Source organism: Ambystoma mexicanum, chromosome 6p, assembly GCF_040938575.1.
Source record: "Ambystoma mexicanum isolate Mex_15411 chromosome 6p, UKY_AmexF1_1, whole genome shotgun sequence".
NCBI lineage: Eukaryota > Metazoa > Chordata > Amphibia > Caudata > Ambystomatidae > Ambystoma > Ambystoma mexicanum.
In genome coordinates this window covers 1,251,324,206-1,251,346,071 of record NC_090935.1, presented here as the reverse complement: position 1 = coordinate 1,251,346,071, position 21,866 = coordinate 1,251,324,206, and the positions used below count along the sequence as shown (strand labels likewise).

Below are 21,866 nucleotides of genomic sequence, written 5' to 3'. Positions count from 1 at the left end.
TCGGTATGAACTGTGGGTTAGTGGCAAGGACCACTTTGTTCTTGAAAAATCTTAAGTATGGTGGGTCTACCATTAGAGCTTGGATTTCCGAAATACGTCGTGCTGAAGTGATGGCCACCAGGAAGGCCAATTTCCACGACAGAAACTTTAGAGACGATGATGACATTGGTTCAAAAGGAGGTTTCATAAGAGACGCTAACACCAGATTGAGGCTCCACACCGGAGGAAATCTCTTCTCGGGAGGGAAACTCCTAAACAGACCCTTAAGGAAGTGCTTAATCAGGCGGTCGCTGAATAATGGTGCGGAATGTCGTTGACGTGTAAACCTGGAGATGGCGGCCAGGTGTACTTTTATCGACGACACCGATAAGCCCTTTTGAGCTAAGAACAGTAAGTATGGAAGGAGCTGTTCCGGCGTAATCGACTGCGGAACCAGACCTGGGTGATAACCCACACCACTGACAGAAACTCCTCCATTTGTACGAGTATGAAGTGTTTGTGGAAGGTGCTCTTGCCGCTTGCAGAATACGACACTCCTCTGGAATCGTTAGCTGACCAAATTCGGCGAAGTCAGGAGCCAAGCCGTCAACTTGAGGCTGTCCGGGTCGTGATGCCAAACAATACCCTCCTGTCGAGACAGAAGGTTGGGGATCTTCCTGAATCTCATTGGCTCCGCCGCCGCCATGTGCAGCAGGTCTGAAAACCACACCTGTCTGGCCCAATACGGGGCCACCAGAATCACCCGACATGGGTACTTGAGGATCCATTGCAAAGTCCTGCGGATGAGAGGAAATGGAGGGAATGCGTACAGGAATTTGTTCGTCCATGGGAAAGAGAACGCATCCCCCAGTGAGTCCTGCTGAGGCCACCTGCTTGCATACTGCGGGCATTTCCTGTTGTCCTTCGTCGCGAACAGATCGATGGAAGGATGTCCCCACTTCTTGAATACATGTTGTAGTTGCTGGTCGTTCAGCACCCATTCGTGAACTTCGTTCATTTCCCTGCTGAGGGCATCGGCCTCCACATTTCTCACACCTGGCAGGTGGAACGCCAAGATTTGCATGTTGTGTTGCAGGGCCCAATGCCAGATTTCTTGAGCCTCCATCGACAGGGACCTGGAACGTGTTCCTCCTTGTTTCCGTAGGTAAAACATTGTAGTCGTGTTGTACGTCATGACACGCACCACGGAGTCTCTCAATTGAGGAAGAAAAGATTTTAGAGCCCACCGCACTGCTCTCAGTTCTAGCAGGTTGATATGCAGGGAGGACTCTTGTAACGACCACCGGCCTTGTACCTGTAACGTAACCAGATGAGCTCCCCATCCGCTCAGCGATGCATCCGTCACCGTCTTCTGGAACTCCAGTTCCACCAGAGGCATTCCTTTCATTAAACGAGTAGAAGCTCTCCACCAACATAGTGCTTGTACCAGTTGTTCGTCGATCAGTCTGTCGGACCAGCGACCTTGGCTCTGCGCCCAACGGTCCGCTAGAAATTCCTGGCAAGGCCTCATAAACAGACGGCAGTTGTTTATCAACGGAATGCAGGATGACATGGTCCCTAGCAGGGGCATGTATTTGCGCACCGACACCCTGGTACCGCATCTCCATTCCGACGCCTTGCTTTGTAGCTTCTGTATCCTTTCGCTGGATGGTCTTACAAGGCTTGTGTGCTTATGAAACTCCGCTCCTAGAAAGACCAAGGTCCTCGAAGGCTCTACGGAGGACTTGCTGAAGTTTATCGCGAAGCCCAGTTCCTGTAAGAGGGACATCCTGGCCCCCAGACTGTTTCGTGTTTGCTCCATGGACGACCCTCTGACCAGCCAGTCGTCTAGATAGGGATAGACATGGTGACCGTCCTTCCTTAAATGGGCCGCTATAGGGGCCAAACACTTGGTGAACGTCCTGGAGGAGGACTTGAGACCGAACGGGAGGACCTTGAACTGAAAATGCTTTCGCCCGACGACGAATCTTAAATATCTCCTGTGTCGTGGACGTATTGGGATGTGAAAATATGCGTCCTGAAGGTCTAGCGACGACAGATAATCCATGGGTTGCACTGACCTGATCACCTCCTGGAGCTTTAGCATTTTGAATTTTAAGCTCTTTAGCCATTTGTTGAGTACTCTCAGGTCGAGAATAGGCCTCCATTTTCCATTTGGCTTCTTGACAACGAAGAACCGGGAATAAACCCCTTGTCCTTCCTTTGCCACAGGAACCCGTTCTACCGCTCCTTTTTGTAGCATAAGCGCCACCTCTTGTATTAGAACTCGAAGGTGGGGCTGGGCCGAAAACACTGGCGGAAGACTTGGAGGCTTGTTTTTGAATTGCAGCGCATGACCCATGCGAATCGTGTCCAGAACCCATCGATCTGTGCTGATGCATTTCCCTTGGTCGATATGATGAGAGACTCGACCCCCCAGGACGTTCCGAAGGCCGTCATTGGTTGCTGGTTTGCTTGCCCTTCGTCGACGAGGGACCCGAGCCGCGTCGTCTGGAGGCTTGATAATCTCTGCCTCTACGTGCCGACTGGGATGCACGTCTGTAACCTTGTGAGGAGTATGAGGGCCTGTTAAAACCACGGTCCCTAGAGGCTCCAAAGCGGGAGTTTCCGGAAGCACCTCTGAAGGGGCGAAAAGAGCGAAAACTTCTACCTGTCTGGAGGGCGCCGAGAGACCTAGCGGTATCCGTGTCTTCTTTCATCCCCTTCAAGGCTTCATCTACCTTGTCTCCAAACAGATGTTCTCCTTCGCATGGCATGTCTAGGACTTTGTACTGGACTTCAGGCCTGAAAGTAGTACATTTGAGCCACGCTTGTCGACGCAGTACTACGCCATGATTGATTTGTTTGGAATCAGCCTCTGCTAGGTCCACCGCAATATTAATAGCGTGGTTCGAGGCCTCCTCACCATCTCGTACTAGCAGCATGGCTGCTTTTCGAAGTTCTTCCGGCAAATGGTCTAGGATAGGGGCTATTTTATGCCACATCTCCCTATCGTATCGAGATACAATCGCCAAGGAGTTGGCTGCTCTTACCGTCGTGGCGCCTACTGAGAGCACCTTTTTTCCAAAGGCGTCCTGCCTCCTGGCCTCGCTTTCTGGTGGGGTTGAACATTTTTGCTGTACTCTGGCCTTCCTAGCCGCTGCCGCCGATACCACAGAGTCTGACAGAGGCTGTGATGTCAGACATTTTGGAGTGGACTCCGGAGCTTTAAACTTTTTCTCAGTACGCCCCTTAATAGCCGGTTCCGAGAACGGATGACGCATCGTCTTGAGACCTTCTTGCCACACGTGGTCCAGGATTGGGATGGCAAATACCGATTTCCTCCTTTGACCCATGTGATCAAAAAGAAAACAGTCTTTCTTTTGCTCCTCAGGAATTAGGCCGAACTCGGAACACGCCTTTCCCATCATTGCATGGAAGGCTCTCACATCATTCGGAGGAGATGGTTGTGCCTGGCTCCTCGTAGACTCCACCTCTACATCCGAATTCCATGTTGGGTCTCTCGACGGTGACAGGGAAATGTCCGACCCTAAGTCACCTCGTATAGAATCGGAATCCGATAGCTCATCCTCCTCCTGCGCTCGAGGACGATCCTTCACCGCCTGGGAGGCCGACGGGCTTCTGGTCGTCGAGCGAGCTGCTTGAGCTTGTTCGTCGACGGAAGGTGCAGAAAATATCGACGATGAAGTGCCAGGCTGAGGGATCTGCGTATCCAGACGCTGCAGGAGCTTCTGAAGTGTATTAAGCACATCCAGAGACAAAACCGTCTGGGGGGTCAGCAACGTCGAGGATAGAGGGACCACACCCCCACTCGCACTCGTCGTCGACGTATTGGAAGGCCGTAGGCCCAAGTCCGACGGCTGCATAACCATGTCACCTTCTCCTTCCACCGACGACCCCGGCAAGGCCGTGTCTTGCAGCAGGACCTCAGGGGGGGCCGGGTCACAAACCTCTGGCTGCCAGGCCATAAATTGAGTCCCTGTCGACGAAGGAATCCCCACCGCTGCTGCCTGAATAGTAATAGGCATCGTCAGCGATACCGGGGTCGACGAGCAAGTCGCCGGCACCGAGCCTTTAGACTTCGTAGCCGATTTCGTTGCCGACTTCCCTGCTGAAGCGTCTCGACTCACGGAAGACCTAGGACGGTCCCCTGAGGAGGATTTTGATGCCGCTTGCCTCTCCGTCTTAGAGGATGAAGAGGAGGACTTTTTGTGTGATGAGGAAGACCCAGCATGCTTCCCCGCATGCTTGTCCGCAGGGCATTTTTCGACAGGCCTCACTTTCTTCGAGGGAGGTTCCGACTTGCTCCTGGAGGCCGTGGAGCCAACTTCTGATGCCGGATATGCACCCGCTCCGTCGTTAAGCCAGTCAACCAACCTTCTTTTCCGGTCTTTAAGGGTTTTTTGGGAGAAACCCTGGCATATCTCGCATGTATCCGCCGTGTGGTGCGGGTGGAGACAGTAGATACAATCCATGTGGGCATCACCTTCATAGACTTTTTTGAGTCCACATGTCGCACAAGGACGGAATAAAGCTTTTCCGGACATATTTTCTTCAGAACGTAGCTTCGCCGAAGCGAAAACACAACCTAACTTCAATTAGCAGTAACCGCAAGGATCCCACTACTTTGAAAGACGGTTGAAATCTGAGGGAGCGCGGGGGCGGGTCCTGTATTTATATCATGGCGTCCTGACAGCGCGGGCACGCATGATACAAAACGAGGTGGATAGGACGTATAGCGTCGAAAAAGTTTTCCTACGGGAAAGGGTCTATATAATGTACCGGGGATTCCCAGCCTGACGACGGGGAATATTCTAAGCATGTGAATCCATGAAAGATCCAATGCTGGAGAAGAATAAAGACAATTTAGTCTTTGTTAATACATACAGTAACCTCTCTAATCGGATCCGGAAAATTGTACATCATAATTGGGGAATCCTGGAAAAAGGGAAAGTCCCTTTAGAAAGACCTCTGATCACTTACCGAAGGTGCAGATCAATCAAGGATCAGATTATGCGTAACGACATTACGAAACAAATTCAGGCACAACCAACCCTAACAGAAACATGGGGAAGGCGGGCACCAGAGGGAGACTATCCATGTGCTGCTAACAAACAAAAAAATCTACAGAGATAGATTTGTGTCTAAACAGCCTATGGAAACAAAGTTTTGACAAATTGTAACTCCAAGTTCGTGGTATATGTTATATGTCACAGACTAACAGACTAACAGCAACTCAACGACACCAATCCAACAAACTACCTGATGCAAGAAATTGAGAGCTAATAACCCCTAAGGTGGACTAGAAGGACAAACTGTGTTAAGCGAACAAACTAGATCAAAGCAATAAAAATAGTTAATGAGAAGTAAATCATACTGAAACAGTAACAAGATCTAAACTCCTGAAATGGACAGAACGCATGAGGAATGAACGAAGTGAATGGCGTGGACGAATAGTTAGAATGAATGAAGCAGGTGAATCAGATCAATGCGCCGAGTTGAAGAATGAATGAGTGGAAGAACAGATAACTATATAGTTCGAATGAGTGTGGAAATCGAATGAATCTCTAGATCGGATGAGTGTGTAGAGTGGCTGGGTGTATAGAGCGGACTAGCGTGTAGCGCGAAGGAGTGCGTAAATACGGAGAAGCGAGTAGAACACAGAACTGCATAAACCAGATGAATGTGCAGAACGGATGAGCGTAAACCGGATGAGTGTGTAGAACAGACTAGTATGTGGAGCGGATGAGTATGTAGAGCGCACAAGTGTGGCTAGCGGATGAATAAGGAAGTACGGTGAATGTGTATATCGCCAGGGCAAATGAATGTAGAGACCGGGTGAGTGCACAGAGCGGCTGAGTGCACAGAGCGGCTGAGTGCACAGAGCGGCTGAGTGCACAGAGCGGCTGAGTGCACAGAGCGGCTGAGTGCACAGAGCGGCTGAGTGCACAGAGCGGCTGAGTGCACAGAGCGGCTGAGTGCACAGAGCGGCTGAGTGCACAGAGCGGCTGAGTGCACAGAGCGGCTGAGTGCACAGAGCGGCTGAGTGCACAGAGCGGCTGAGTGCACAGAGCGGCTGAGTGCACAGAGCGGCTGAGTGCACAGAGCGGCTGAGTGCACAGAGCGGCTGAGTGCACAGAGCGGCTGAGTGCACAGAGAAGATGAATGCACAGAGAAGATGAATGCATGGAGAAGATGAAGGTATAGAACAGATGAGCGTAGAGATGAATATATAGAATAGGATATTGCTGTTGATTGCGTGAGCGGACGAGTGCGGAGAGGGGGACGAGTGCGGAGAGGGGGACGAGTGCGGAGAGGGGGACGAGTGCGGAGAGGGGGACGAGTGCGGAGAGGGGGACGAGTGCGGAGAGGGGGACGAGTGCGGAGAGGGGGACGAGTGCGGAGAGGGGGACGAGTGCGGAGAGGGGGACGAGTGCGGAGAGGGGGACGAGTGCGGAGAGGGGGACGAGTGCGGAGAGGGGGACGAGTGCGGAGAGGGGGACGAGTGCGGAGAGGGGGACGAGTGCGGAGAGGGGGACGAGTGCGGAGAGGGGGACGAGTGCGGAGAGGGGGACGAGTGCGGAGAGGGGGACGAGTGCGGAGAGGGGGACGAGTGCGGAGAGGGGGACGAGTGCGGAGAGGGGGACGAGTGCGGAGAGGGGGACGAGTGCGGAGAGGGGGACGAGTGCGGAGAGGGGGACGAGTGCGGAGAGGGGGACGAGTGCGTAAAACAGGTGAAGGCATAATACGCGTGTGGGCATAAAGCAGATGAGTACCTGGAGCGAACGAATGCCGGAGCGAACGAGTGCCCAGAGTGAACAGACGTGTTGCGTAGAGCCGACGAGTAGCCGATTGCATCCAGTACTGATGAGTGCGTAGACAGGATGAGTACGTAGAGCTGCTGAATGTGTAGAGCGTGGGGCAGACAAGAGGGCTTGCGTGGGGCAGACAAGAGGGCTTGCGTGGGGCAGATTGGAACGCAAGGGGTGGGCTGGAAGGCATGAGTGCGTGGAGCGGACCAGAGTGTATAGACCAGACTGGGATGTATGGAGTGAATAGGAGCGCACGGAATAGACTGGAGCGCATAGAATTGCATGGCGTATATAGTACGGTTTGGAATACAGAGAATGTTTGAAAGAGCATATAACCCATCATATCACACCACCATGCTTATTCTCTCCTTTACAGCACCACTCAACTAGAACACAGAGATACTATGACACCATTCGGTATAACTGTTCTCATACCAACATCCACTGCTTACTCCACATCATTCTAAGTAAACACTGCTGGTCTCACACCCCCAGCCAGGCGTTCTCCTCAGGCCTAACGGAGCCAAATCCATTCTGGATAAATCCTGCCAGAACTAACACATTCTCCTGACCTCTCAACCACCACACCTACCGCTAAGAAGCAGCTATTACTCGAATACCACACGAGCTGCACACATACCCGGTGCTCACACAAACCTTTTTGACTCTTTCTACTCTCTACTGATCTGAACTTCGGTTTCCAAGGGCGTTCAACATACCAGCGCCTTCAGACCATACCAATGATAAGGCGCTATATAAGTGCAAAATAACATATGGTGCCCCTGTAAGAAAATATACATAGGGAAGACAAAGAAAAATTAAGACCCGGATCACGGAACACAAAAGTTGTATAAAGAACAGAGTACATTCAGCCCACTTAGTTGGACACTTTATAGAAAAAATACATAAAGCTGATGACCTAAGGTGGTCGATTATCTACCAGGTGAAAACCAGTAATTACAAAAATCTGGATAGGAAAAACTATTACTGAAAGAAAAAGAACTCTTTTCTATTGAAAAGTATAGAACTGGGATTTAACGAAAGAAGAGTAGTGACAATCATCAAACCTCTCAATATTTTGAAAAACGCGTTTTCGAAATGGAAGATTTGCAAACCCAGAGTCACATTGAGATGGCCACAATGAAGACAAAAATTGATGAATTACAACAATGGACAAAACACATATCGTGGCTTTTGAACGCCAATCATGGACGTGAAAATATGAAGTGGGGGATCCATCTAAATGCCCTGCACTATAAATGGGACAAGTGCTACTGTACTCCTGGAATATAGATAGTCGTGTTTTATTAAATTGAGGGACATGAGGTGCAGTCCCGTTCACACAGTTTGTTCAAGAAATGCTGACGAAATGTGTCTTGAACAGTCCAATACAAACGTCCAAGTGGAGAGGACATTAGAATACTATTAATGCACACCTGGACTCAAAATAATAAACACCGTGATTGGATTATCGATGAAATCCAGCCGAAGGAAAAGGTGTAAATTATAAAGGTAATGTGGAGAACGAAATTGCAGCAGGCACAATTTCTGGTTTCGATATTGAGACAAATATGAAAAATAACGCTTTTCGAAAACAGGAGCTCTCACTGAACTAACGGAACCACGCAAAGTTAGATAAAGTAACTGAGGTATTTACTTGCGTGGGAGAACATGGGGTGCGTAGCGGATAGTGGCACATGGTGGGCTTTGCCCCGCCGTATACAGTCGGCCCAACATAAGGGTTGGCGCGTAGGAGAGGGGGGCCGAAGGCAGGCAATGGCCAGTTGCACTGAAGTAGAGAAAAGCACCCTGGCAGACAGAGAAGATCACGTGACGATGTGGTCACGTGAGGTGTTGCATCAATAGATAAAAAAGAAACCAAACACCAGGGGATTTTCAAGCTACCAGCGAGGCTATACGTGATCAACTGAACGTCAGCCTACACGTGTGGCCCCGACAGGAGTAGGAGATTGAGCGATCCTAAACATCAAAGTGATTTACCTTCATAAGAAAACTCAGGTAAGATACAAATGGGTAGGCCCTTGCCATAGGGTGACCCACAGTGAGAGAGGAAACCGGATGATGCAATCTACAAGATGGGCGTCACTGTAAGTGCGCTTGTCCCCATATCCTGTCCCTGATGGCTACTTTGTTCCGTGTTCCCCCCAGCCTAGAAGCTGATGAGATCTGAACATCGGCCTGAGTAAAACGTGCGGTCCCCAACGCAGAATGGAACTGAGCCACCCGGAACTGATAGACCCGTGGAAGCAAAAGTGGCCCATAGCCGTACATTCGGTGTAAGGATAATAAACACTTGCACGTTGTACACTGTAGAGGAATAGCCAAACTGATCAAGCTAAAGGGCAGTTTAACAGGTATACTCACGATTGGCCTTTTGTTGTGTCCCATAGAGCCTGCGGCACTGGAGTATATTCCAACCGGCCAAAGGAAGGCAGAAGGACCCAAAATAAAACTGACCCATTTCGATAGCAGAACCAAAATTGGGTGACTGCAATCGTACAGTTGGGGTAAGAATACTAGATGGATTAGTGTGCCAGGTCAATTAACAACAAAGAAAAACAAGCAAACTGGATTAAGCACTTGTTTGTACACTTAATTTGCCTAGGGGCGGTGACCATGGATGGACAGAGATTGGGAATCGAGACTGCCCACTGCACTGGTTTGGAGCGGTAGCTGTAACATCAAAAGGCTAGACAAAAAATAAAAGATCGAGTGACTTATTTAAGGTAATGAGACAATATGTTAAAACAAAAAAAAGGTTCTGAACCATTATACTAATGTTCCCAAACAAATTGGACATAAAGAGTCAGGTAGCCGATGTATTGTAATATTTGGAAATGGCTATCTGAAAAATAGGTGTCCAAAGATGGAGTCATGTAAAACCTGTACTAAGTCCCAAGAGAAATTAGTCTAAGACAGAAGATAAGAAGGAGCTACTAAGTTAATGATTGCCTTCTGTTGTGATGTTAAGCACAGCATGTTGTATTTAATAATAATTACAACTAGGATATGTCGAGTACTAAAATAAATTGTCCTCTACTTGCTTCTCATAGATATCCACTTGGTGATCTAGCCCGGAGAAAGGATCAAAGGGAGGTTATTAGATGTTGTACCCCCAACAAATCCAAGAAGTTAAGGATAAAGTGTACATTGTAAACCAATGTGGTATATACCCCTGAAGAATTTCCTAGCCAAAAGCGTGACATTATAAGGAAAGAAACATGTTGGGTGTATTGTGAGTGTTGTATGAAAGTTGGAATGAGTGACGGTAGCACGTACAGTGATAAGTTGTATGGTATGGGGTGTTCTTCCTAAATGGGAGAGGATAGCCAACGACAGATCCCTATTTAAAATTCACTTTATGGATACAAATAGTTGTTGCTGAATTTAGGTACCACAAAACATTGTTGATGTACAGTAGGATTGTGCTGAAATTGAAATGTTTTTTAGTGTTTTGTATAAATAACTTAATAGTATATGTGTATGCTTTTATTGAAATGCTTGCCACAAAAAACAAATTGATATTTTTTATATGATTTGGAATCGTATGTTAAACATTAATACATACGAATGGGCAGACACGAATGGTATCAGGGAAGCAAGTGACCCTGTGAATATATTATATTGTACTGTTTTCTAGAGGGCGGTTCACAAGTGGTCCACATAAATATTTCCTCTAGTCTCTCTGGTGTTTGTAGAGAGACCCTGTGTGGAGCATCCAAATGTGGCGATTCACCGTCTGCTGCAAGGATGTCCATTATCATCCGTCATCATGGCCGTACCCGTTCCCGTACACGCGTCTGCTGGGGGAGAAGGGACCCGAAGTGGTGGATTAGGCTGATTGGGCAAATGGGGCACCACAGGTACCGCAGCCAGAGGCATCATCATCTGGATATCTGACAGCAAGGTGTGTAGTGTCGACACAATATACAAAGGAAATGTCCCTCTGCTAAGAAGGCAGAACAGCAAAACTAGAACCTGCATTGTCGTCCTCTTTCAACGTCCTTGTGGACCGTATTCAAGGACTCTTGATCTTCATCGTCCGCGGACGAGACCTCCATGTTTTGGGCGATGGCCTGGGAGAGCTATTTTGGGCTTCATCACGCCCCCCCCCCCCCTTGAGGGGTCTTGAACCACGGGCCTGAGCCGGTTTCACCCCTTCTGGCATGCCTGCAGACTTTGCCAAAGTCATTGTGGCGGTGTCGCGCCTTGGGGGTAGGGACACCTTCTGAGCCATGGGAGCTACCTGCAGGATCAGCGCCCTTAGCCTTCGTGGCAGTAGCAGTCGTTAACTGAGTCGCCGATATGGTCATAGCCTGTGCCGGTTGAGCCTGCTTGGGCTGTTTGGCCTTCTCCTCCATCCGCGGCTTGTCAGATTTCTCACGTAGTTTAGCCAGGTTAGAGGACTTCCTCTTTGAAGAGGAGCTTCACTTTTGGCTGGCAATGGAGCCGAAGGTGATGCTGATCGCGCCCTATCCACTTTGGGAACCGCTTCCGCAGCGGACCCTGTGGACTGGAACTTGCGGCTCTTGGCCTTATCTTGGACCCCCACGGACGAGGCGTCCTCAAAGGACTTGGAAGACCACTCCTCAGACCGGCTGGTCCTGTGCGAGGCATGACCCTGCTTGGTGCATGGGTCAGAGGCCTTGGCATTAAGCCATGCCGCCAGCCTACTACGCCTATCCTGTGTTTTCTTGGAGAAATCGAGGCATATCTCGCACTTCACCTCCTTGTGGTCCGGGTGCAGGTAGTAGAGGTATTGAAGGTGCTTGTCCTCCACAAACATTCCGTAGCCCACATTTGCTGCAGAGTCTGAAGAGAGACCTTCCCTCCTTCTCCTCCATCATGGTCGGAGGGCGCGAAGTCAAAGGCTTTGAAGAATTTGATGATCTTCGCCCTTGAGGGGCATGGAACTTCACCCTCAACGGGTCCCCGCTGTAGGGAGATGAAGAAAAGAGCACACAGGCTTCTTTGAAACAAAAATAGAACAACTTCCGTCAAAAACACAGAAAAACTTACAAATAGCTCAGCGAGCAAACTCGAGGACTCCCAACACTGAAGCTTGTGGTAAAGATCTGAAGATGGCTGCCAGAGGGGCTCGAGGACTGGCATTGGATGGGGGCAGTATGACCCAGAGGACAATGATTGGTTTAGAGGAGAAATACAGTTTAAGTGAAAGTGAAACTTTCTTTTACTGAGGATTACCAGCCTGACGGCGGGGAATATTCAGGAGCATGTAAATCCATGCCAGACCCTGTGCTGGAGAAGAGATGTTTAACCCATCATTGATATTGCATTGAGAAAGGTATTGAGGTATTCAAAGGACAGGTGCTTCTATGAAGATTGCCTAGCAAGATTTGATGAGGTTGCCTAGTGAGACCTGGTGAGAAAGGTAGTTGTTCTTAAGGTGGCTATGATACCTCAGAGAAGGTTGGTTAGTCTTTGTTTTCGGTAGACGTAGAGGCAATGACAATGATTGCTGCTTATTCATCAATGACTTTTTGCAATGTAAGTGTGTTGTGTGTAGTGACCATAATAAATAGCAATGTTTCTTTATTACTTATTTCTCATAATTAAAAGATTTGCTTCATGACAATGTAAGAAGCATTCATTGAGCGTTCATTACTGTGAATTTTGTCAGAAGCATTTTAACATGAACTTTAAGAGTGAGGTATCTATTTGAAGCACGGTGTGTTGATTTGTTGTATATGATGCAGGTCTTTCATACCCACACAGGATTACTGGAAGGTTTGAGCAGTGGGCTATCAATAACAAACATGTGACAGTGTGCCACTCCTGTCCAGACTAATGAGAAGCAGTCACCCACTGCAGGAGGTCGATTGCCTGGTCTCTTTACTGATGCACAGGGACAGGTATATGCTTTTCTCTACCTCTATTCCTACCAGAACCCCTGTGGGGGTCTATGACACAGAATCCATCCTACTTTGGAACCCTTTGAAGAATGTCCAAATCACAATCTGACCTCCAGGGCTAAAACGCCAGGCAATGACAGCCAGCAAGCCCCTTGTCCAACCTGAACAGAAACCCAGGCTCTCGGAGGCCAACCACAAACAGAAGTCATGACATTGGCAACACGGAAACCAGGAAGTGCTAGAAACAGTTAAATTATGGAACTGCTATGCTATGCACCCAGAATATGGAAACATCTACACCCTCACATCAGAACGGCCAACTCCTCCCCCTACACCTCAGGTAGGAATTGAAGAATTTCTTCAAACACCTTGACCGTTTTTTCCATTTACTAGACCCACCACTTACCCACAACACATGAAGGCATTTTACCATCCCTTATGCATGTAATGTGCCCCCTATCTTAAATAGAGACCCCCGTCTTGCCACATGGGTTCACCCGTTATACATCTCTAAACCTACATGCAACACACAGCACACTTACTTTCAGTAATTCTTCTAAAACCTTGCAGCTCACTGCTTATCATTTAACAGGGCCAGTCTGTTTTTATGTCCCTGCCTCCCATATGGAACAAAATGCTATCTAGTAGCCACGCACACCGATTTACAGGAAATAATGTATGCCCTTGAGAAAGGGAATTGTGTGATGAAGTTGGGAAACACTGCGTAAACCTTCATTGCACCCGTTTATGGAGGAAATACAACTATTAAGGACTGTGATGATAACGCTAGATTTCAAGCACCCAACCAGGGGAAGCTGCATCCACCTATTGAAATGATGCGCATAAAGGCGAGCCAGCATAGTTTTCCAAACCTGCTTGCACACTATATCATTTCAGATTGTAATCAAAGCAGACTCAATCCAATGTCAGGGATGAACACTAAATAAATAGTTTGTCTTAAAGAATATTTTCTAAAACATACAGGTGCAAATACAGAGCCATTTTTATGACCTGCGATGCATGAAGTGTCCTGGGATCAATATCTTTAGTTCTGTGCTTTTACCACCTCCCTTTTATTACACACTGTAACCTTTTACGCCGCCCCCCCTTTTTTTTTTACTATACCTGTTATTGTATTTTACTTGCTCCCTGAAAAAGTTACAAGGCTGATGTAAATGTGCGTTTGCACACCTATGGCAAACATTTTCTTAAAAATAAATAAATACAAAAATAAAAAGGTGTAAGCGACCCATTTCCCGTCCCCACTTTTATTTATTATAGCAAATTTTAAAAACCGCTTTGCTTGGTACCTAAAAAACAAGCAAAATTGGTTTAAATGTACGGAAGTCAAGATGTGTCGCTGTGTTCAGAGATTGGATAACAGACATTCTGATGCAACAGTATATATTTTTCATGAACAAACCCAACATGCTGCTTGTTTTAGCCTACCTGCATATTCTGGAAAATACTCAATTAGGTGTGAGAACTGGATTTTCTCCTCCAGAAGATCCTTTTTATTTAAAAACAAAATGACCGAAGAGTTCAGGAACCAGGGGTATTGGATAATTGTTCTAAATAAGGCTTTGCTTTCCTCCATTCGGTTCTATGAGGGTAAGATAGAAAATACAATGTAAGCGTTGACATAAAAGAAAAATCAGATGCTAGGTCTTTAGATAGAACAGTTCAAACATTTATTTTGAATTTTTACCACCAATAAAACAGCATGCACAGAGGCAACATTAGAAAATGTAATAATCCAATACTTTTTTATACTACCAATTACTACAGAATAACGCCACAATCTGAAAGTATCCCTTCAAACAAATAACATTATGAATGCTAGACTCAACTGAATATTCAAGTAGTTGACAGCATTAGGAGGATTCAAAGGTAATTTTGTATTTTATTGTAAAGTTTAAAGCACGGACCTAGCTGGAGAGCAGCAGATTGCTGTACAGAGTTTGGCCAGCCAGCCAGCGTTTTTGCTGGCATCTTTTAACAGTAGCACAGAACTGCGAGTCCAGGTCTGGAAATGATCTGGGGATACCCTAATATCGGAACTGTCGAGACTCGGGGCTAGCTAGCCTTTTGGTTGCATCCCCTCAGCTTCTATCTGGGGCTACAACCAAAAGACCCAGAGCTACAGGCACCTCAGCCTTCCCCTAGCAACCCCTTAGAGTCTGTGGGTCCCCTGGAATTAGTCCTTTGTTAGATGTTGAAAAAGCCACATTTTGAGAGATTTGTGAAACAGGAGAATTGTAGGGGCATTCCAAGCAAATACCGGGATTGAGTTCCAGAGGGTATGTGCCTAACTATGGGAGGACAGTTTGCAAATACTCTTTGTGGACGAGTTGCCATTTGAGCTAGTTGGTCGATTTGCCACTAGATATGTGGAGGTTATCCACTAGGCACACTGGTGTGCTACTCGTAACTGCTTTGTAGATCAAACACGCAATACTGAACAGTACCCTGGCCTGCAGAGGAAGCTGATTATGTTAGTGTAGGATGGGGGCGACTGTCAAATATCCACACACCCCTAATAAGGTGTGTGGTAGTCTGCTTTAGGGCAGTGAAGCAAGCAGCTGGGAGCCCAGTCAGGAGGGAATTTCCTTCATTGATGTGCAAGACCACAAGCTCCTGCATTACAGTCCTGAAGTCCTGCGGAGGGGTGAAGGGTTTGATTTTGAAATGGCTGGAAATTTGGAGCCAGACAATTTTGGCCTTCTTGGCTACGTGTTTCTGGAAGGACAGGCTGCGGTCAATGGTGTAGCATAAGGATTTTTCTGAATCCGAATGCTGTGGATCAAACCCTTTTAGGTGTATATTAGGGCTATTGTTGGGCAAGTTATTTATTGGGGGAGGGAGGCACATGATGATTACTTCGGTCTTGAATGGTTAAACTTGTGGTAGGCAGTTGACATCCAGGGCTGAGCAATCACCTGTAAAACTGTTTCTTCAGCATTGGTATCTTACATAAACCTATATGTTTGACAGAAGAACTATTAAAACAGTCATTCACATAGAAAGACACCCTTTGACAGCCACCTATTGAGGACTCAATAAGCAAACAAACCAGAAATACCAGACAAGCACTTCGCAAATGTTTTTGGTACTGTAAGACCCAGAAATGTGATTGAAGTTTTACTATGAACGAGTTTCCCTTCCATTCCCTTTTTCCCTCACATCATGTTGTCTTCCATTGCCCTAGCTTTCCCCACTTCCCATCTCCTAGCACACTGAAGTAGGTTTTATTTTTTTGAACACGCTTTACAAATTACCAATAAATATGAAGAACATTTTATAATAATTGCCTTTTCATCAGTTCGATGGCCAAGGTTAAACGGAGAGCCGCACAAGCAGTCTGGTTCCAACGTGCACCGTTGTGCATAGCGTTATTTGCTTCGCTTTCAGCCCAAAAACAGGGAATAGAAATTAAGCAAAAAAAGAGCAAGCACGGGCTATGGCTGGCTATGGGGTACCAGCAGTAACTCTACAGCTTCCGCACACTCCTGCGGCAACTCTTACAATTAAAAAGTACAAATCAAAAATCCACTGTAGACAGTGCGAAAACGGACTTACAAGTGGGCTGTGGAGACAGGAAGTTCTTTAGATACTTCCCTCCAGTAGTATAAGAGTCCAGAGCACCAACAGGCTGCACGGACTGCAGTCAATTCTCCATCCACTCCGCTTTGCAGCTTATGTGAGAATTTAAGCCCCCGCCTCCACAGTCTGTCACAGCAAAGAGTGAAAATATACTACGGACTGCAGTCAACTCTCCACCAACTCCGCCTGTGCTTAGTTTGTGTGTCCACCGCTGTGGCTGCCTTCCTATTCACATGCCAGTTCCTTTGTGCCACCCTAGTGTTTTTGATCAGTCTGATTAATGGCCAGACGGTCCACCTTGATGAGTATGGTGTCTGAAAGTGGACCGCATGCCCGGGTAATGGGAGAATGCTATGCATGTAGATGTATAAAATAGTTTCTCATCTCACTCCAATCCCACTGGATCCATGGTACAACTGCTGTCCCAACCCTTTGGACCTCCATGCCTCACACTCATTGAGAGACCCATTCTGGTCCTGCCTGGCCCAGATCTGTTGGTCTTTCTGATGCCCCTAATCTCAGGGGGGAGGGGGGCATGGGGATCGAGGTGGGAGGGAGTGTTTGAAAGTAGAGTGGGTTGGTGTCGGCTCAATCAGTACTTGCACGGTATTGGTGAGTAAAGGGCTGAACGCTTACAAGGTCTGTCCTCCTTTCAGCACTTGAACTGTAACCTTTCCTTTGCGTTACATCAATTAAAAGCCCCCCTAGCCAAATCAAAAAAAAGATAGCAGCCATGTGTCCAGAAACTGCTGCCACGCATGACACTCAGTCAAGCCCTTGAAAGAAAAGGCAGATCGGAAACCCGAGTAGGTGGGCGGGGGAAAGCCAGTTCCTTATTCTTCCCCATGCTAGGACCAAAGAATGTCTACTGAGATGTTGCTTATACATTACACATGCCTCTATGGGGTGTTTTTAGGGTGGCCTAAATGAATACAAAAACTGTCTTGCCTACATTCTTTTCTAACTTTAAATAAAGTTAAAGGCAATCATCACAGGGCAATTTAGTAAGCTCATACATGAGAAGTAATGCAGTAACATGGTACTGAGACAGGCATGGTATACAGTAAGAGTACAGTTGAGTAAATCGACATACATTTGTAAGATAATATGGAGAGGAGGGAGAAGAACAGAAACGTAATGCCATTAGGTCTCTAAATGGAAACCATCCCAGCATGTTAAATCCTACCACTCCCGACCCAGGGCCATCTGAAGATATCAAAAAGACACGCAAGGGAGTCCAAATATCCCTGGGCCTACACAAAGCAGAGACTGATGTTATGTAAATTTCATCCTTGTTGGAGGTATAGGTAAGTTCACGCAACCACTCCGCATGTGTCGGTCCACTTCTGATTTCCAATACCAAAGAACACATTTCTTGCCTATAACCAATGCTACATTAAAAAGTCGTCTGACCACTACCAACACTTTGCCCATGTCCCTCAAAATGCACTGAATTGGTGCTAGTGTAGGGGGAATGTCTAACATCTCATGAAGAGTTGCAGCCCCACTCTCCCAAAAACAGTGTATAACAGGACAATTCCAGAACATGTGCACTGTGTCAGCCGGCATTCGGCTCTTTTCATGCATTCATCAGAGGTGTGAATTTAGCAAGCCTTGCTGGAGTGTAATGTAGCTGGGTTCAGCAGTTTAAATTGCATCAACCTATATCGGGCACACAACACCACCTCTTCAGTAAGCGCACAACATTTCTGCCATTGGACATCTGAAAATGTGACCCCCAGGTCGTGCTCCCACCTTGATCGTATCATAATCCTAAATATGCTATCCGGTACAGCCCTATGTATTAGTGTAAAAGGTTCTATGTCACAACCATAAGCACTTGAATACATTTTGTTTTTTAAAAAGAAGTCATTTTTTTAATTACCTAGGAGTAAGTGTGCCAAACCCGACACAGCCATCCCCACTAGTGCTTGGCCCCGAGGCACTACAGCGAGCATGCGGGTTTGACACTGGAAAGGAGGATGCGCGACAAGCGCACCTAGAGAATCCCACAGACATTGGCATACGCTGGAAGACCAGAGGCTGGGGGAAAAAAACCCTGAAAATAAGGCGTGGAAACTGTACCAAAAAGAAGCACAGCGATGTAAGGCAATCTTTACCGTCCGCAGAGAAAAAGGGACAGACGGATGTGCGAGGTTCACAGGGTGAAACCTCACCCTGCGGCTGTGCCTTGAGTCACCTTCAAAATTTAAAGGGGAAAGCACTGTTTTTGGTGCGAAGTCTCTGTGCCGTATTTTCGGGGGAATGCCTATACAGTATGGAGGAAAGGCAATGAGATTTTGTAGTATGCAGGAGTTGCACGTTCGAGTGTAGCAGAGCAAAAACGAGTAGGAACGAATCTTCAGGTTGAGTACTAGGGTCCTGTCCAATTGGCACATAAGGACTTGCACAGTAGCAATGTATAACTTCTTACTAACAAAATACACTGTTCCATGCAAATCAAGTTGCCCAGATCCGCCAGTCCCTCCATTATTTCTAGTTCCACGTATCGAAATGTCACAATTTCACGAGTCATACATTTTGAATTTTTTTCAAGTATTTGTCAACTTTGTGTTTGAGCACTCTACTAGGATTAACAGTGTGGCATTAGGGGGTTTATGTGTACAGTTCTAAAATAGTTTACCATTTAAAAAGAATGGTCTTCACCCCTCGGCACATTACATATTTAAAAATAGTTGAAAAGGCCATTTAAAAAAAAAAAAATAAAAAAAAAAATAAGTAATGTCTCCATAGAACCGGGCGTTGATAAAGCTTCTAGAAATAGGCCAAAGAACTCATCGACTGTATGTGTGATTATGCAAGAAAGCTTGATTCAAAATAAGGCAGGATTGCTTCTCTGTCTTTACTGCATTACAGGCTTTTCTGGGCATCTCAACGACTGGCTGCTGTTTCCGGCCCTCCATTCCTCTAGTCTCTACTACTCCCATTCAGTTTTGTTCCGAATAACTATTTCTCTTTGGGGTTGTGCAAGTTCTTTAAATTCTTTAGGACTTGAGCTTTTTTTTAGCATGCCACCTGAATGCATTAATATTTTAACTTCGTATAGCAATATAAATGTAGCTTCACCACAAGTGATCCCAAAATTAGCTTAGCTGACACACTGAAAGCTACTCTTCCTTCCGATCTTAATTTTTGTATTATTTCATGTTTGACTATGAAGTAAAACACTGATCATAATGGTCTCTGTTTATTCACCAGTGTCTCCAAACGTGGCTGCTTTGCATTTGCTGCTAATTGAGTGTCGAGTTGCCTTGATCGAGTACAAATTGTAGTCTAATGTGTCAAGTATAAAATAAACGGATGCCATTTTTGAAAACGCTCTGGATTAAGAATTCCAATATTCACATGTTGCTCCAGCATATCACCACCATCGGCTTTTAACAACTATTCTGAATTCTTTGCATTTCCTGCACAGTTTAAATCCTAGGTTTTCAATTAATTAATGTGGGTGTTTGCTATAGGGCACACTTGGTCACAAGGGGCAGTAAGGTGCTGCCCTGAGAACATTCTTTGCTAGAATGGTATGCAGGAGCAGGGACAGATTACAGAAAACAGGATGCGATTCTGGCATGTTTGGGTCAGTGCGAGACTGCAGACTGTACATTTGGGTTATAGTTATGTATATTACACAGACTTTCCTTTCACGCATAGAGATGTAAATCAATTTAGCCAAAATGATAGAATTTTGTCATGATACCTGGAGCAAGACTTAAAATTCACGTCTCTGTGCTCCTAAGTGAGCAGTGTTTTTAGAAGACCATATCTCCTCTTTTATGCTTCTAATTTTTTTCTTTTAGAAACTGGCTGATATGTTCTGTTCTTGTTATGATGGACTTGGTTTCTGATTGGATTAACGGACATCTGTAGTAATATTTCATGAGGAATGTACATGTTTGTGTCCGCCTGCCTAGTTTGTGTGGAGTCAATATTTTTTTTAATTGATTGGGTCTTATTCTTTGTCTTAATCATTTACCCCAACACCAAAGGAGCACAGTTTCAGTGGTATTTCTTGTTGCTCTCCATCATTAATGCTGGTTTTCACCCCCCAGGCTCCCCATCCCCACGAATCTATTTTGGCCGCTACACTACGTCATAATACTAGGTTTTCGAACGGAATGTGGCAGGCTAGTGATGATCAAATCACTGGGTTGCTCGTCACTTACAAATGATTAGATCTAGAGATCTTTTATGAGTACTTATTCTGGCTTTGTTCCACCATCCTACCCTGCGTCAAGCACACACAGGAGGATGATAAAAGGGCGAAGGAGGACAGAAGGCCCAGAGCGTCAGGGTTAAGGATTACCAAAGTGCAACAGTCTCTGGGTCCATGCAAAGAGGGATCAAGTTTAAGTCCTTAGTCTGAATAACAGGCTGCCAGGGGTTCCTGCAACCTGTGGGCTTCTTTCAGTCCCTGCACAGTTCAAATCACTTCCAGCAGCTAGCTTCTTCTGTGATGGATTATCCAGCGGTAGATTTAATTGTCCTTTGATCTGTAGCTTTCCAACTTCTACCAGGCAACAGTAGGTTGGAGGTACTTAAAGCGCTGGTGGTATTTGGATCCTGCTGGACTGTAAATCTCCCATGCCCCCCAACCCCTCCCCTTACTAGGATCCGTGCACCATGTTCTCTTTGCTGCCCGATCCCTCTTAAGGACTGGGCTGGCTGACAGACACCTGCTCCTCATGCCTCCTATCACGGTCTCCACTAACACAACACGGTCCTAACTTCCTTAGAAGCGCGGTTTCTGCCTTTTATATTGTCTTTGTAAAGTACTTCAATAGGATCTGTGGTTGGTAGGACCCTCTCTGAAACTGTGTACTAGAGGAATGGTCAGGATTTTGTGGTCCCACCTGCACTTCAGGTGTTTGCTGCACCCTCACCCCATCACTTCTACCATGCAATGCACATCTCCCCGTCTGCAGCGCTGACAAAGGGTTCCAGCTCCACAGGCCGAGGGTTTAAGTGGGATGGCTGCCATCTCAGAATCAGGTGGCACTGTCGAGGCCATCGAGAGGCTCCATGGACTGATGCACTTTCCTGCCAATAACTGTTCTTGTGATTATGGCATTCACTGGATGCACGTGTCGCCAGCTCTTTCTCCCACGCCTAGAGGGCAAGCGCTCCAGAATTTCCTAGTCTGTGCTCCCTCTCCAAACAATTTAATTTTGCTGATGTCTGCAAATACCTCCTTACACGAGCATGGTCGTAGGCCCAGTGTTAAAAGAACAATGCTCACACATTTAATGTATCCTTTGGGTAATCACCCTTGGGCTGATCAGCGTCTCTGCTCAGTCACAATGACCTCACCGAGACTTCAATGAGCGCATCCCAATCTGCTATTCATGTAATGTGGCACCCTCACGGGAGGACTTCTTTCGGGTGGTGTTTTGTAGTTTCCGGTTTAGAATGACAACTGCTGGGTCAGGGTGCGCTCTCGGGGAACCCACAGAGATCACCTTTAGGAGTTGCATCACTAAGACGGTGCATTCCCTGGACTCTCCAGCCAGCCTACAGGTGCCTCTCAGTCACACTTTCC

General features: G+C 46.7%; 1 protein-coding gene across 1 annotated transcript in view; it reads right to left on the bottom strand.

Annotated features, from left to right (window-relative positions):
- LOC138510338 (guanine nucleotide-binding protein subunit alpha-14) overlaps positions 1-21,866 on the bottom strand; it is an 879,850-nt gene that overhangs the window by 19,891 nt on the left and 838,093 nt on the right. The window contains exon 6 of the mRNA XM_069625903.1: positions 14,156-14,309. Within this exon, the coding sequence (XP_069482004.1) occupies positions 14,156-14,309 (154 nt within the window). The remainder of the gene's footprint in view (positions 1-14,155; positions 14,310-21,866) is intronic.